Source organism: Diorhabda sublineata, chromosome 3 (genome assembly GCF_026230105.1).
Source record: "Diorhabda sublineata isolate icDioSubl1.1 chromosome 3, icDioSubl1.1, whole genome shotgun sequence".
Taxonomy (NCBI): Eukaryota; Metazoa; Arthropoda; class Insecta; order Coleoptera; family Chrysomelidae; genus Diorhabda; species Diorhabda sublineata.
The window spans coordinates 37,793,080-37,809,910 of record NC_079476.1 but is presented as its reverse complement, the minus strand read 5'-3'; the positions used below and the strand labels follow the sequence as shown (position 1 = coordinate 37,809,910).

General features: G+C 30.9%; 1 protein-coding gene and 1 long non-coding RNA gene across 4 annotated transcripts; one reads left to right on the top strand and one right to left on the bottom strand.

Annotated features, from left to right (window-relative positions):
* Positions 1 to 18: 18 nt before the first annotated feature.
* On the top strand, positions 19 to 15,336 carry LOC130441042 (coiled-coil and C2 domain-containing protein 1-like). 2 transcript variants are annotated; one of them, XM_056774524.1, is made up of 12 exons: positions 19 to 400; positions 1,438 to 1,705; positions 1,798 to 2,413; positions 2,529 to 2,815; positions 2,878 to 3,027; positions 3,094 to 3,331; positions 7,806 to 7,973; positions 9,091 to 9,310; positions 9,441 to 9,592; positions 12,168 to 12,239; positions 13,054 to 13,144; positions 13,205 to 15,336. In XM_056774524.1, exons 1-12 carry the CDS (start codon positions 344 to 346, stop codon positions 13,322 to 13,324), a joined length of 2,439 nt encoding a protein of 812 aa, XP_056630502.1. In that variant the 5' UTR covers positions 19 to 343; the 3' UTR covers positions 13,325 to 15,336. The 2 variants fall into 2 exon arrangements, with proteins under 2 accessions (XP_056630502.1, XP_056630503.1); XM_056774525.1 differs by lacking the exon at positions 12,168 to 12,239.
* Positions 12,892 to 16,822, bottom strand: LOC130441046 (uncharacterized). 2 transcript variants are annotated; one of them, XR_008909583.1, is made up of 2 exons: positions 16,712 to 16,822; positions 12,892 to 15,897 (listed from the first exon to the last, which is right to left on the bottom strand). It is a non-coding gene; the product is annotated as an uncharacterized LOC130441046 (long non-coding RNA). The 2 variants fall into 2 exon arrangements; XR_008909582.1 differs by lacking the exon at positions 16,712 to 16,822 and adding an exon at positions 15,950 to 16,319 and having other exon boundaries at positions 13,692 to 15,897.
* Between the last annotated feature and the right edge of the window lie 9 nt (positions 16,823 to 16,831).

Genomic DNA, 16,831 nt, shown 5'->3' with positions numbered 1-16,831 from the left:
CAATGACGTATTCGTTTCTAGTTGTGGGGCAAAACGAAACCAACGTTGTCAACGCAATTACGATTTATAAATTTTTTTTTAAATATTACAAACACTGTTTTTAAAAATTTTGGAGTATAGAAAAACTGAATTAATTAAAATATGTGAAAATTAATTAGATAAAATTTAGATTTTTAACTGACAATAAATAACAACTGACATCGTTTATTTATACAAACGACAATGACAGTTTGATGCAGTTACAAAGATGAGTCAACAAGAGATGTAAAGATAAGAAAATAAGTAGAACTAAACTATTGAGAAAGTTTATTAATAGAAAAAAACCTGATAAACAATATTTATAATGCCTAGAAAAACAGAAAATTCCAAAAGAAACCATACCGGAAAGTCTTTATCACAAGTAAGTAATAACTTAAATATATTTTTATAAATTACCTCATTTTATCAATTTTCTAATTTGAAAATATTTACTTATTAAAATAACCTTCAAATTATTTTTATGGCAATGTATAATTATATTAAACGAATGAATAATGTAGGCAATATACATGATATTAGTATATTATCCACGAGTGTATAAGGTTATTATTCATGAGGTGAAGTTTCACCGAGTGACTAATAACTCATTATACGCGAGTAGAATACTATATTTTATCGACGACTACTAAATATTTTAGTTAAAATTCATGACTTCTACATGCACCTATTACCCCCATTATTAAACCGGACATTACAGAATGTAATAAAATAACTAGATTTTCTTAATATCTTACCTTTATTGCTATGTATTTATAATCAGAAGCTATTGATATCTTCGCTAGAAAATATTATCACTTGCTTCCCATTTTAATAAGGCTTCTAATTTTTTATTATTTTCTAAATGTATAGCTTGATGAGAATGGAGTGGTTTTATTTTCTTTTTTGCCAATTCAAAGAAGATTCATAGGTATATTATGTACTTTCCTTGATTTTTCCGGCAATAAATTTGATGAGGCAGCTTCTCTAATCTTTGTTGGAGAAAAATAATTTCCATTTACTATATCCATCTTTGGTTGGTTTTTTAACACAACCCTGAGAAATCTACACACAAAAACAATAATGTTGACAATAATTCTTTCAAAACATGTTATGTTAAGAAATAGATATATGACTCAGTCACTCAATGTAGAAGCTCAATGCCTTACAACTGCAGGTCCCGAGTTCGAATCCTGTATAGGAAAATTAACTTTTTGAAAAAATTTTTTTATGTGTACTGAACTGATTTGAAAATATTTAGTGGTTTACATGATGAGATTTTAAAAACCGATTTTTTGTGTCACAACAATATTATAGCTAGTATCTGAAAGCAATGATTAATGAGTATTATTACAGACGAGCAAATAGTCATATAATTGGTACATTATAAAACGGTTGTAGATAAACATTTTTATTTTGTAGTATGGACTGTTCGATATACCTACTGATTTTGATACTGGTTTAAACAATGAAGATGATGATGATGATGAAGACTTGGAAGCTGAACTTGCAGCATTAGCCGGAGGTGGACCAGCTAAACAACCAAAAAGGCCTCCTAGAAAAATAATTCCTCAAAAAGAATTGGATTCAATGATTTCTAATTCATTAAAAGATGAAGTTGATGAAGATGATGATGAATCTATAGATGAAAATGATCCAGATTTGCTTAGCGAATTAAATGCAATTAGTGGTATGTTATCTAGTATTAAAATAAATATTCATATATTAGAATTTTTTTGGAAGCTTCAATTTAAATAATTGATTTCAAAAATTTTTTTTTAGGTGGAGCTGAAGAAGAACCTGTAGAAGATTCCCCTTCATCTCATGAAGAAGAACCAAGTGCCAGTAGCTCTGGAACCATTGATATTCTTACAGGGAGGCTGAAGAATTATGAAATTTGTGAAACCAAAGCAAAAGAATCAGGGGAAACAATGAAAGCAAAAAGATACAGTAGAGCTATAAAAACTTTAAAAGACCTTATTAAACAGGCACAACTAGGAAAACCAATAGATTTAAATGATGAAAGCGTTCCTCCAGATATTTATCCTCATACTTCAACCCCTAGTCATCCAAAACCATCTACACCGCCTTCAGAAATATCTTCCCCTTCAGAACCACTTGATCAAGAATCTCCTGCAGAAACTCCTAGTTATGATCCTGGCACATTAAATGCCCTTTTAGAACGACAGAAAGAATACAAAGTGGCTGCACTCAAAGCTAAACATTCAGGAAATGCTCAAAAAGCAGTTCTATTATTAAAACGAGCTAAACAGTTTGACGCTGTTATTACAGCCCTTAAAAACGGCCAACCTATAGATTTATCAAATATGCCTGGCCCGCCGGATGAAACCAGTGTTCCAGAACCGCGAGTTCAAGAAAATGAAGTTCAACAAAACAGGTATAACATTTTTTTTATATAAAAAGCAAGCACAAGAGGGTAAACCCTATTACTCAAGTAGTTCGAGTGGTGCCTGCTATACGGAGATGCATGAGCATAAAATTCTCATTTTTAGCTCAAACTCAACAGATGATAATACACCTGCTGTAGCTGTAGCGGAACCTTCACCTGCTGTTGCAGCTGTAGCCGAACCTACACCAAGTCTTATAACAGCTACTACTGTTCTTGAAGCTCTACAACAAAGGTTGGCAATTTATCAACAGCAAGAAGCAAAAGCAAAAGAAGAAAATAATTCAAGTAAAGTTCGAAGATATGGGAGAATTATAAAACAGTTTGAGCAAGCAATTAAAGCGAATAAGGCTGGAAAAAGTTTTGCTTACGAAGAACTACCAACTCCTCCAGGTAATTGTTGAAAATCACTAAAATTATATTTTATTAAAATGTTTACATATGTGTTTTTCCAGGTTTTGCACCGATTCCTGGTTTACAACAGTCTGCACCGCAACCTGCTGCCGATCCTTCACCTGCACAACCAAGTAGACCTGCTCCAGTTCCTAGTGCTAGTGGAGAAAACAGTAAATCAAGTGCACCTAGTCCTAGCGGTAAAACCGGAGGTAAGACTTACTTTATTAATAATCACTACATATTTTTGTAAAAAAAAAACAATAATTTTTGTGTAGTGACAGTGCATAAACAGACAGAAGCTGATAAACAAATGAAAATTCTAATAGCCAAACAAAAACAATTCAAACTAGCTGCATTAGATGCGAAAAAGAGAGGCGAAATATCACAAGCTAAGGAATTCTTGAGACAAGCAAAAGGATTTGATAAATTGATTGAGGCGTCGATAGCAGGACTTCCTGTAGATTGGTCATCAATCCCAGTATCTCCAGATGCTAAGTCACAGTTGGACAATGAGTAAGTAAAATATATGGTTTATGATAGTTACGGACCTGGAAATGCAATTCTGTTCTGAAGGTAGTAGAACTCATTTTTTTAATTATCTCCAGGAGCTTCACGTTTGGAATGCTATAAAGCTCCTGGGTCACGGCCTGTTGGACCGCTTCTATTGAATGTGAATGCTTCACGTTGAGCGTCATTTGTATTCTCGGGAATAAATAAAAGTCTAACACTTCCCTCGTAGCTAAATCTTCTTTCACGATCTCATAAACTCATCTAATGGTCACTATATAATAATTTTTCACTCGCCACACATTTTCGTTAGTCTTGCTAGTCCAAAGGCGTTCAGAGCTGTCGTCGTCTTCCACTCTTTACCTACCTTCTCAGAACATTCTAAAACATCCGATCTAGCTATGACAGTATCATCGTAGGCCTCCTTAATCATGTCGTGAGTCTCTTTGTCCGTTTTACACAAAATTTGATCACGTATTGCTGCTCTAGTAAATGCTCAATGATTCTCCATGATGATCGATCTACTCTCTTTAAAGGCAGGAAGCTGACTGAAGATTTTCTTTCCAATATTCCACTTCTCTAATCGTGCAAGCACCTCTTGTTAGTTCAGGAAAAAACCAGTTCTAATACTTTCAGAACAGATCCTGTATGTATTAAAATATCTTGCCACGATAAATTGAAATTTATTATGAAAATCAATGAGGTATAAAGAGGAAGAACAAAAAAGGAAATAAAAAAATTCTGGATGGAGAAAATTTGGTTGAAATAATAAAAAAATAAGAATAAGATAGTTGGGACATATACGAAGAGCTGGGATAAGAATGATGGTAGAGTGGGTACAAGGTGGAAGAGGAGAATAGATGTCAAGATCAAGTGGTAATTACTTTGGAGGGAATAGGGCTGAGAAACAGTAAAAAAATGGCTATGAATAGGCAGAAATAGAAAGGGTTATCAAACAATGTGAGGGGATAAGTCTTCGAAAAGGGCTCCCTAAAGATCGAAAGAAGGATCAAGTTCCGAACAGACTCTGTATATTCTTCTATTCAAAGTTTTATGAAACTACTATTCAAGCTCTGTATCGTATTCTGTGTAATTTATTTGTATTTCGAAACTTTTTAAAAAACAATAAAAAAATTTTTTATCATATATACAAAATATTGAAATGTACAAAAGTTTTCATTATGGACAAAACCATAATTTGACTATTGAACAAAAAAAACAAATTTCTTAAAACTCACCACTTATTACTAATGTAGAAATCGACCTTGTTTACAAGAATGCTGTTTTTAGATGAATATTCATATTACTTCAGTTTTATTCTGTTATTTAATCTCATTATTTACTCTTTTTACAACAAACAACCCCTTTCAAAAATAAAGATAAGAGTGTTTATTAGTATTCCAGCCCTCACCTTATCAGTGATAAGGTTATCTACATATAATGTTTCTAGTTTTCATATAAATGAAATTATATTTTTATTTAAAACGGCCATCTTGAGAATTGAGGGCCTTTAACAGAAAAAATATATTTTTAAACCTGGATTGGTTCACTCAATATAACAAATAATAATGATTATAACAATTATGAATATAAAAAGACCTCTAAAATCGTTTAAAATACAATGATACCAAATTTATTTTTAACGGAATATAGGTAATTATTAACCATATACAGTGGATACTATATTGAACATAATGAACCCATGTTTTTTGTTAATTCTTATTTACTTTCAGAACATTTAACCATTCAAGGTTCAATTACAAAATTCTGAACCATATAAGGTCCAATTTTGAACATATTCGACCGTTTAGGGTTTAAATACAAAATTCGATATCATTTAAAGTATAGTTTTGAACATATTCGACCATTTAGAGCTCAGTTATAAAATTCTGCACTATATAAGGTTTTGATTTTGGACATATTTGACCATTTAGAATTCAATTACAAAATTCTGAACCATATAAGATTTGGTTTTGGACATATTTGACCATTTAGAATTCAATTACAAAATTCTGACACATATAAGATTTGGTTTTGGACATATTTGACCATTTAGAATTCAATTACAAAATTCTGAACCATATCAGGTTTGATTTTGGACATATTTGACCATTTAGAATTCAATTACAAAATTCTGAACCATATCAGGTTTGATTTTGGACATATTTGACCATTTAGAATTCAATTACAAAATTCTGAACCATATAAGATTTGGTTTTGGACATATTTGACCATTTAAAATTCAATTACAAAATTCTGAACCATATCAGGTTTGATTTTGGACATATTTGACCATTTAGAATTCAATTACAAAATTCTGAACCATATCAGGTTTGATTTTGGACATATTTGACCATTTAGAATTCAATTACAAAATTCTGAACCATATAAGATTTGGTTTTGGACATATTTGACCATTTAAAATTCAATTACAAAATTCTGAACCATATCAGGTTTGATTTTGGACATATTTGACCATTTAAAATTCAATTACAAAATTCTGAACCATATCAGGTTTGATTTTGGACATATTTGACCATTTAGAATTCAATTACAAAATTCTGAACCATATAAGATTTGGTTTTGGACATATTTGACCATTTAAAATTCAATTACAAAATTCTGAACCATATCAGGTTTGATTTTGGACATATTTGACCATTTAGAATTCAATTACAAAATTCTGAACCATATCAGGTTTGATTTTGGACATATTTGACCATTTAGAATTCAATTACAAAATTCTGAACCATATAAGATTTGGTTTTGGACATATTTGACCATTTAAAATTCAATTACAAAATTCTGAACCATATCAGGTTTGATTTTGGACATATTTGACCATTTAGAATTCAATTACAAAATTCTGAACCATATAAGATTTGGTTTTGGACATATTTGACCATTTAAAATTCAATTACAAAATTCTGAACCATATCAGGTTTGATTTTGGACATATTTGACCATTTAGAATTCAATTACAAAATTCTGAACCATATCAGGTTTGATTTTGGACATATTTGACCATTTAGAATTCAATTACAAAATTCTGAACCATATAAGATTTGGTTTTGGACATATTTGACCATTTAAAATTCAATTACAAAATTCTGAACCATATCAGGTTTGATTTTGGACATATTTGACCATTTAGAATTCAATTACAAAATTCTGAACCATATCAGGTTTGATTTTGGACATATTTGACCATTTAGAATTCAATTACAAAATTCTGAACCATATAAGATTTGGTTTTGGACATATTTGACCATTTAAAATTCAATTACAAAATTCTGAACCATATCAGGTTTGATTTTGGACATATTTGACCATTTAAAATTCAATTACAAAATTCTGAACCATATCAGGTTTGATTTTGGACATATTTGACCATTTAGAATTCAATTACAAAATTCTGAACCATATAAGATTTGGTTTTGGACATATTTGACCATTTAAAATTCAATTACAAAATTCTGAACCATATCAGGTTTGATTTTGGACATATTTGACCATTTAGAATTCAATTACAAAATTCTGAACCATATCAGGTTTGATTTTGGACATATTTGACCATTTAGAATTCAATTACAAAATTCTGAACCATATAAGATTTGGTTTTGGACATATTTGACCATTTAAAATTCAATTACAAAATTCTGAACCATATCAGGTTTGATTTTGGACATATTTGACCATTTAGAATTCAATTACAAAATTCTGAACCATATAAGATTTGGTTTTGGACATATTTGACCATTTAAAATTCAATTACAAAATTCTGAACCATATCAGGTTTGATTTTGGACATATTTGACCATTTAGAATTCAATTACAAAATTCTGAACCATATCAGATTTGATTTTGGACATATTTGACCATTTAGAATTCAATTACAAAATTCTAGACCATATAAGGTTTAATTTGGAAAATATACCTAACCATTTAAGGTTCAAATATAAATGTATGATCATATTATTCCAATTAAATATAACCTCATTATCTACCCTTTTTGTAACACAAACATCCCCTTTCAAAAATAAAGATAAGAGAGATGAGTCAAGAATGGTATTTTATTTATTTATATTTCAACAAATATATGTATAATTGTAAAATGTCTCATGTAGATCTTTAGGGAACCCTTTTTGAGGAAGGCTTATTTCCCATCGTCTTATACCTTTAGCTTGTTTACTAACCCTCTGTAATTCTGCCTATCCATAGCCATTTGTTCACATTTTATCATCCCCATTCTTCCCAAGTCCATCTCCACCTCATCTTACCATCTTATTCTCCTATCTTGTGTCCACTCTTTTATCATTCATACCTCAGCTTCTAATTCAACTCTATATAAGTCCCAACCGTCGTACTCTTGCTTTTTTTATTATCTTAACCAAATTTTCTTCATCCGGAATTTTTTCTATTTTTTTATTTGTTCTTGTGAAATTATCTAATCATATCATAAATATTCTATGTATTGCAGATATAATATTGCTATAACGACAGAAAATGATGAAACAGTTGCAGTTGAAGATAGTGATCTTTTCGCCAGATTAGAAATTCAACTGCAAAAACAACTAAAAATGTGCCTTACAACTAGAGATCATAACAAAGCAATTGGCGACATTGCAGGAATGAATAGATTCGAAAGGTAAATTTCTATAAAAACAATTAAAAACATTTAGTAATAAGTTGTATAATAAAGGAAAGTGGTGGATAAAACTGGCCAACAATGATATCCTTTCCCTTCATCAATCCTTCTTCTTCCCCTACAGGCAGCTTGGAGCTTTACTATTTATCATGCACGTTGCATTAATTTAATTAGTGCACCTGTTCTCAACCATTCTGGTAAATGATGGAAATATTAAAGAGGATTATTGGTAACCCCCTTAAACTAAAACGTAGTAAAAAGATGTGATGGGAATGGAACCGAGACGATTGTGCCTTTGGGATATTCTCCAAATGAAGGGAAAAGGTGGGAAAGGGTTGTATTGAATGAGGTTGAGCAGTTGTAACCTGGTAAAAAAGTAATTTTATTTATTTTGAACACCTTATAAATTCAATCTTTTTCTTACACTTCTTCAGCTGCCTTGTATCTTGTTTCGGGCAATTTTTGGGACACTTTGACCCATCACCCTATTCATTCATTGGTTTGATTCTTGTTTTCTACTTCTAACGTTCACAAATTCTACCTATGTTTTAAATTTTCTGGTGTCAGCTCTTATCCTGGCAGGTCATAACAGGTTTTGAATTGAACTCTTTAAGTATTTAATATCGAAGTGTGAAACATTACGGAACTCCAGAGCTCTACATATGGAAGCATATGAAATAGAAGACGAAGATCTCTGGTAAAACTACAGCTATCCCATGTCCCAGACTTTTTAAAAGGATTGAGATTACCAGATCAGCTGTAAACACTGGGTTCTCCAGTATAGTATCAAGCAAGAGGGACACTATAGATCCTTTGGGCTTCAGTGTATACGATACCCCAACATCCATACATACAAGTATTTAATATCCGTTTGGTTGTTGATTTCTAATTCAATTTTCTTGTTCTGTCCAAAATAGTTTTAATTCAATTAATATTTTTAGTATCTCACTTATAACTCTTGTTCCAATGCTAATAAAATTAGAGGAAAATAGGGAATCCAAATAGAGGACTGAGAATTTGGTTCAACAGTTTTGAAATGAAATTCTGATGTTCCACAAAATATGTTTCAATACTGTTTAGGTGTAAATTGCGTTTAAATTTTTGAATTTATATTTAGGTTTGGTTTGAATGTAGCAAAGGATTTAGATGTGATTAGAGCAGCGAAGAAAGAAGGCAGGATTCCTAAATTCCATTATGAAAGTAAAGAATTTGCTATTGTTAAAGTTTTCACAGACATAAGCGATAATGATATCGAAATCTGTATACACAGAGGACTTAATATATCCACAGATAAAGATGTAGATACTTATGTTAAGATGGAATTTCCATATCCACAGGTATGTATTAATAAATAATTTCTTTAATTTCTTAGAACTTTTCATATGTTTATGTTTCTAAATTTTCTTGATAAATAATTATACAAAACGTAAATTTTATTTTTATCTAATAATTTTCCCAATTTTTTAGGAAACTCCTTTTAGTGATAGAACATCTACTATTAAAAATACGAATAATCCGGAATATGGGAAAACTTTTGTTATACCAATACAAAGGAATTCAAGGCAATGTCAGAGGGTTTTTAAAAGACACAGTATAAAATTCGAAGTATATTCCAAAGGGTGAGCTCAATAAAAAATAATTAGCATGTAGGCCTTTGGATGATTATTATTTTTAACTTTCCACTAAAACAAATTCTTGCCATTTGTGAGATAAAATTATGTACACTTGGTGACAGTTTTTAATTTTAACATTTGGCTATAAATTGGAATCAATAATATCAGAGTTGGGGTTCCATGTACCCCGTTACCCAAAGTATCTATTGTTTCTTCTTTTTTCTGCAATACTTATCCCAGAGTTTACAGCTGATATATTTACCCCATTTCTTTTGGAGTTCAAAGCTTACTCCATTTTAGTTATTCATGAATAAACACCTTCTATTGATGTACCTTTCTTTTCATTTAACCTGAAATGCTCCTGCTTCCAATACCGATAGAATATATTTTTTAATCTTTTTTAATCTAACCTGGAGAAATTATAATCAATAATAACGTCAATGATAACAGTTTTTATCAAATTTACCGAATTTCAATTCTAGCTTTCTTCATTGAAAGTTAAGAATATGGGATTGCTATAGCTACCAGAAATCTTTATCTTTTATTTCATACATTCCCAATAACTTATACTACCCCAAATGAAATATCCACAATGATTAAAGTAAATATCAACCTGAAGAAAGTTCCTGGCTGTGAATTAATCACAGGGGAAATACTAAAACATTTACCAAAGAAAGCTACACCTACATTGTAGAGAGTAGCCTGAAGTCATAATGATTTCCAAACTAGGTAAACCACCAAACGTAGTATCTTCATACAGACCAATACCGCTATTACCAAAGCTATTCGAGAGAATACTAATAAAAAGATTAAGCCCTATACTTGAAGAAAGAAAACTAATACCTTCACATCACAAACTACTCCACCATAGACCAAGTACACAGGATAATAAAAAACTTTGATAAAGTTTTTCATGGTAGGCTCAAATAGAAACTTAATAAACTGAAATACATTCCCAGGTGTAGTGCTCTGGAGTGTCTCACACTTTGAGAGAATCTAGAGGCAGAATTTGCATTATCTGTTTAGTCTATAGGTGAAAGTGTTCCAAAAGGACTCCTCTTAGTAGGTTGTACATACTTGGACTAATACATTCAGTAGATCTTCTCCAGTTATAGTTTCCCGGGAGAGTATTTGGCTGTCCTAGCCCATGTGTATTCTACCAATTCTATCTATCTTCTTTTCCAATGCTTTTTCTATTATTCTATAGCTGATACCACAGAAGGTTTCAAGTCCTATGAAGGGTTTGTCTGTCCCTACTTTATCGAGTCTCTCAATTATTTCCAGTGTGTTCCAGAATGTTTCTTTCTTAGTTCATTTATCTTGTCCAGGCATTCCCACACTAGTTTGGATTTTATGAAATTAGAGCTGTAATTACTTGGTTATCGGACAGTTGATGATGTTGATATTTCTGCTTGAAGTGTTGTCTAGACTTTCAGATTGTTCGGTTCTAGGTCCCTGTAATGTTCCGTCTGCTGTTTTAGAGCTATTCGTGTACCATTTGATGGCGTTTCTGTTCATTTCTCGTATGGTGTTTTGATCTCACTTCTGAAGATCAATATTGAGGTGAATTTTTTTCACAAATCTAAACTGGTTTGGTATTTAATCCTGAGGCATGTCCTATGTTTTTCCTTGTTAATTACAATATTATAATTATGATTAAATCATGTCAGGGTGTTAATACTAAATGCTAAAGACAAGAATGGGGACATTACAAGTAATAAAAATATTGCGGAAGTATTTGAAAGAATTAGACAGATTTAGATAAAAATAAATTAATTGGAGGCGAGAAATAAAACGTAATGAAAAAAATTAGCTTAAAAGGGGTTAAAAAACAAAATAGACTTGACAAAATAACCTTATATACACTATAGATTATAAAAAACACTAAGTTGTCTGAAGAAAATTAGATTTTGGTAAATTATTGCATCTGTTTACTAAACAGGTGTCACTAGAAATTTTTTTTCCCTTAGTTGAACAATTTATCCTTGTAAAGTATTAATTATTGATCTATACAAAAATAACTCGAAAGTGTACATCATTTTTTAGCTTCAACATAAAGTTTTTATAATATGAGAAAAAAAATTATGTGCTGGAATAAAAAAAGTCCAGTTAATCAAGTTCATATATACAGTAACCAATTTATTTATATAAATATATTTTTTTTAATATCTATTTGGTCTTGAAAATGTGATCATGAACACTTCCAACTTTAAAGATTCCACTGTGCTTCATCTAAGGTTGATTCTATTGTATTTTTAGCTTTGATTGACACCGTAATCAAAAAATTAGAACAGCAAAATATTACAACGAATGACACAAATAAAATGTCCAATGTTGTAATACAGTTTCTAAAAAATAGAATCAATTTCCATATTTGTTTTTAATAAAAGGAAAATAATTTTTTTAAAAATTATAAGGTAACGGATCAACATATAGAGAAGAGTAGCTGTGTCTCGGGCTATTATAAATTTTAAGCTATTCTTACAATTTTTTCATTCGTAACTGGTTACTGTTAATTAGTTCTAATAAACTTGATTTAACTGAGTGATTACTAACGCAATTTGACGTTTATTGGAATTAGATGTAGCTGCTGTGGTTCTCCCGTATCCTGTCCAGGCTGCTGTACGTTTTTAGGAGGATTGCCGTGTTTTTTGTAGGTATATCAAGAAAATTTTGTAATTTGTTACAATAACGTCAACTGTTTAATGTTTATTATCATAAGAGAACAGGATTTTCATGTTAATTGATATACAAGAGTTAATGAATGTATCTGTATGAAATTTGTTTTGTAGTGTATTAGATAATACTGACTATCTGCACCGGTTCAATCAATTCTCAATACACATACACTTTACTACAAGTACCAGCCGCAGGAGGTGCTCGCGAATGACTTTACTTTGGTAAGTCAATTATGACCGATAGACAGGTGACGAATACCAGACTTGACATCGTGGTGGATCCCAGTTATTATGTCAGCAACCCCTGTCTAAGACCCTGCACGATAGCATCGCTAAACTAGGATTACCAAAAACGCCTTCATTGATTTCTAGGATACTTGCGACACAGTGCGTTATGTGAACTGAGCCTAATCTATTTGATACTTTGTATCCTTAATAGGTGTATGATACCGGCTCTGAGTAGTGCATAAGTCTTTGATATAACAATATTAACTGAAAATAATGTAAATAAAAAGTTTGTGTTTGGTCAATTAATCAATTCGTCCACATTAACCACGTGAAATGTTAAAATTGTTATAAAAATATGTTAAAAGGGTGTAGTTGTCCCTGTGAATCAATACTAACTACTGTTGTAAGAGATTATTGTATTTCAGAAACTTTTGCCCTTTTTTACAATTAAAACAAATCTGTTTTCACATTTTGATAGAGCAGCAATCAATTTTAGGCGATCAGAATACACACATATAAAATTTTTTCTGAACTAAATAATAATCTGTGTCATATTTTCAGAGGGTTCTTCAGGAGCGACGTTCTAATAGGAACTGTTAATGTTAAATTACAACAGTTGGAAACACAATGTGAAATTCATGATACGTTCGATGTAAGTACCATTTTAAAATTTGTAATAATAGATAAATGTATATAATTTTTTAATTTGTAGCTTTTGGAAGGTAGAAAAAAGGTAGGAGGTAAATTGGAAATCCAAGCGAGGTTGAGAACGCCGATCCAAACTCAACAAGTCGAACAAATTCAAGAAAAATGGTTAGTCGTTGACGGTTGAACCAACACTGCCATAAAATGTATTCGTTCATTGTGGCAATTACAGCTTTATAATATTTATCGTTTTGAGATATTTTTACATCACAATAATGGATAAATCGAAATATTTTGTGACAAAAACTGTTCAAATGGGTATTCTGATCTAGAAACTAACCTGAAAAAAATTTTTACTGTCCATTTTTTTATACAGTCCATCGTAAATCTGGAATCCTTGGAAAAGTATTGGTTCCGGATTTTAGATTTTTCATATTTGAATACATTTAGGGTGGCGCCATCTATCGCGCTAACAGGAAATCATTTGCAACATTACATAATAATGTAAACAGAGGGAGAGGTATGCATAAAATATAATAAAATCGCGTTTAATACTGCACAAAAATACATTTATAAAATAATGATAATAATAATAAACAAATCAAATACATAAACAATTTCTTCATGCTATCGTTATTTATGGTGTCGCAATCAAGTGTCAAATACAGAAGCTAAAAACTACGTTACGAACGAATCAGTCCGGATTTTAGATATTCCGCGTTTTAGAAGTCCGGATTTACGATGTTCAACTGTATAAAAATCAGAATTTTAATAAATTACATACCGGTAAATTGGGTGGCTAAAAAAAACGATGCACTCTGATTGATATGATTCCACCCTTTGTAGTGGTCTAGAATAAAAAAAAAAATTGAAAAATACTTAATCTGTAAAGATGTCGCTATCGCATTGACCTTAGCAAAAAGTATCACAAAACGGCTTCGACATGAAATATCAATTTTTTGACCTTTTGGAATTTTTTAAAAATTCTCCAAATTGAGGCAGACGCATAAGAATTTCCACCAAAGGAAATCGGTCGAGTAGAACTTGAGATATCATGTCAACCATTTCAAAAAAAGTAGTTTTGAGGAAAACTGCTTAGACGCTAGGTCACAAAATCTACTGCATATCCGAAGATAATGCGAATTTTTAAAAATCCATTTTAGGACATATTCTTTAGGTCTTGTTTTTTTAATATATTTGAAGGAATTTTCAAATTCAAAGTCACGTTCTTCATAATTTCCATTTAACCTAAATGTTCTTTTAACTTGAACATTAAGGTAAAGTCAAAAATGTTGCACTTTAGCACATTATAAAGTCTCCTTTAGCGGCAAACTTCAAATGCATGTTTGAATTCTAAGCTGACCCAGGCGTTTTTCTAATAAGTTTTAGAAAATAAAAGGTTGATGACACAATGACTAGATATCGTGCTACTTCCAGCTCATGCGAATACAATGTATCGACAAATATAAAAAGGTACAAACTGCATCCAATGCTTGGCTTCGGTTCGAACATAGTAGCTCTTTAGCCAGATTCCGATAAATATTCAATAACAGTGCTTTGAGAAGGGAGTTTGAAGAAAGGCACTTTGGAAGACATCTTTTAGCGGATGACGATGGATATCGCATTCAGAGATACCTCTAGACAAAATTGGAAAACGTGAATACAAACACCGAAAATTTATATAATAATTTTATTATGAGAACAAGGGACGTGGACTTAAAAATAAACATTGGATAGGATAATGGAAATTAAAAATGGAATTTAATAACTTAAATAAGTCAAAAGAAATGTTAGCGACAAAATAACACTCACTTCTACGTTTCATTTTGTTTTATTTTTCTAACGAAACATATTGGAAAAGGTTAGAGTATTGTCAACCTCCGTTTAACCTTTAATTGAAAGACCGTTACCGTTACAAATCGATTATGGGACTACTTTAACAACTAAATTAAAGGGCTCTTCAATTTAAAAGAACATTTAGTTGAAGTACTAGTTAGGGTGGGATTATGAAACCAGTAGTTATGAATATTTATTATTATGTGCTTCAATGAACGTTAGCTATGCTTTAACCCATTTTTTTTGCCACCCATCAGGCAAAAGTTATGTAATTAGTGTTAGAAAATATAGCATTTTATCACAATTGTTAATTATATTATTATTCGTAAATAAAGTATGGAAATATTAATTTAGTGTTTTATTAAGGGGGGGGGGGAATACATGTGGAGGCTTAAATTTTTTACGTGATTCGCTTGTAAAACTATTCAATAATAAAGATTCAAAATTTAAAATCAAAATTCCTATTTGCTTAAAAGTTTTAAGCGATTTAGTAAGTGCCCTTCGGTATAGCGTTCGAGAACGTTACTTGCTGAACCGAGCAGTTACTCATATACTACCATCATGGTACTTAAAATCCGTTTACAGTTCATTCTAGTTTTGACAAGGGAATATTAGTTTTCACGAACCCCTCCTGTTAAAACTTGTTTTCACTAGTTAAAACTAGCATTGACTAATACCCTCGGCGTTGAAACTAGTTTTTCTACATCATTCACTAGGAAATACTAGAATTTAAAATTGTAACTTAAATTTTTCTCCAGGAAGTAGATAGATTTGTTTCGACAACATTTGTTGACATTTTTTGTGGTATCACCTTTGCGTTCCTTATGCCGCCCTATTTTATTCTATAATTGCCATTCAGCCCTATGACGCCCTGGGCAACCGCTAAATTGTCTTCTTTTAATTTTTGCTTCCCCAAAAGTTTTCCTGAAAGTAAGACAGTTTAGAAGAAGGCTTCATAACCCCGTTGTAATTTCACAGTTAAAATAATGTCTCAAGAAGTAAGAAAATAGCAGACTATCAAATATAAATAATTATCTTCCACATAATTATTCTCCAGGACCTTGAATTACTATTGCAGCCTACAATACTTTGTAAAAATATTCTATTTTCAATGTAAATAACGATAAATTTTTATTATTATCAACACAACTGTTTATTTTCAACGCATGAAAGTATTGCAAATTCAAGCCCTCCAGAGGCGTTTATTTTGTTATCACATTGAAAAATATATTAAACAGCTTTGGTACGTTGACCGATGCACTTATTTTTAGCATTGTACACGCCTCTTGTACGTATTTTCAAAATATTTCATGAGTTGAACGAAAAAAAACATTCCGACTTTTGTATTTATTATTTTTATTAGTGACTAATTTTCTTATCAACTTTTTTTGTTGTATACGTAAAACTGATAACTTATCTGTAAACTTGAAAACAAGTAACGAAATATCACGTGATCTGTTTTTTCCGCATCCGTATTTTTATTTTAATAAGTTCAAAACACTAGCATAATTTTATTTGAAATAATAAAACCATTTTTTGATATAATTTACATTTATATATGTTTATTCTTAAACAGCTGATGATAATAATGAAAGGAAATACTCAAAAGTTACTAAATGCTATGTTATAAAAATATCAGGTGATTTTTATATATATTGAGCAATTATAAATAAACAAAAGTTGTATCTAAAAATAACGAAATATTTTGCAAACGATTCAAGGCTGTAATTTACTTCACCTTGTAAAATGAACAGCTTGCCAAAAAAAAATGCTTTTTAAAGTTTTATTTCTTGTTATAATCCAAAGATAGTCGATCTGGTAGTTAATGTAAACAAGGTTCGACTTTAATGTATTAATT

Coding starts and splice junctions, on each gene's coding strand:
- LOC130441042 (XM_056774524.1), top strand. CDS start 344: ATGCCTAGAAAAACAGAAAATTCCAAAAGAAACCATACCGGAAAGTCT. Junction 7,974..9,090: donor GGAATGAATAGATTCGAAAG/GTAAATTTCTAT, acceptor ATTTATATTTAG/GTTTGGTTTGAATGTAGCAA. Junction 9,593..12,167: donor TTCGAAGTATATTCCAAAGG/GTGAGCTCAATA, acceptor TATTGGAATTAG/ATGTAGCTGCTGTGGTTCTC.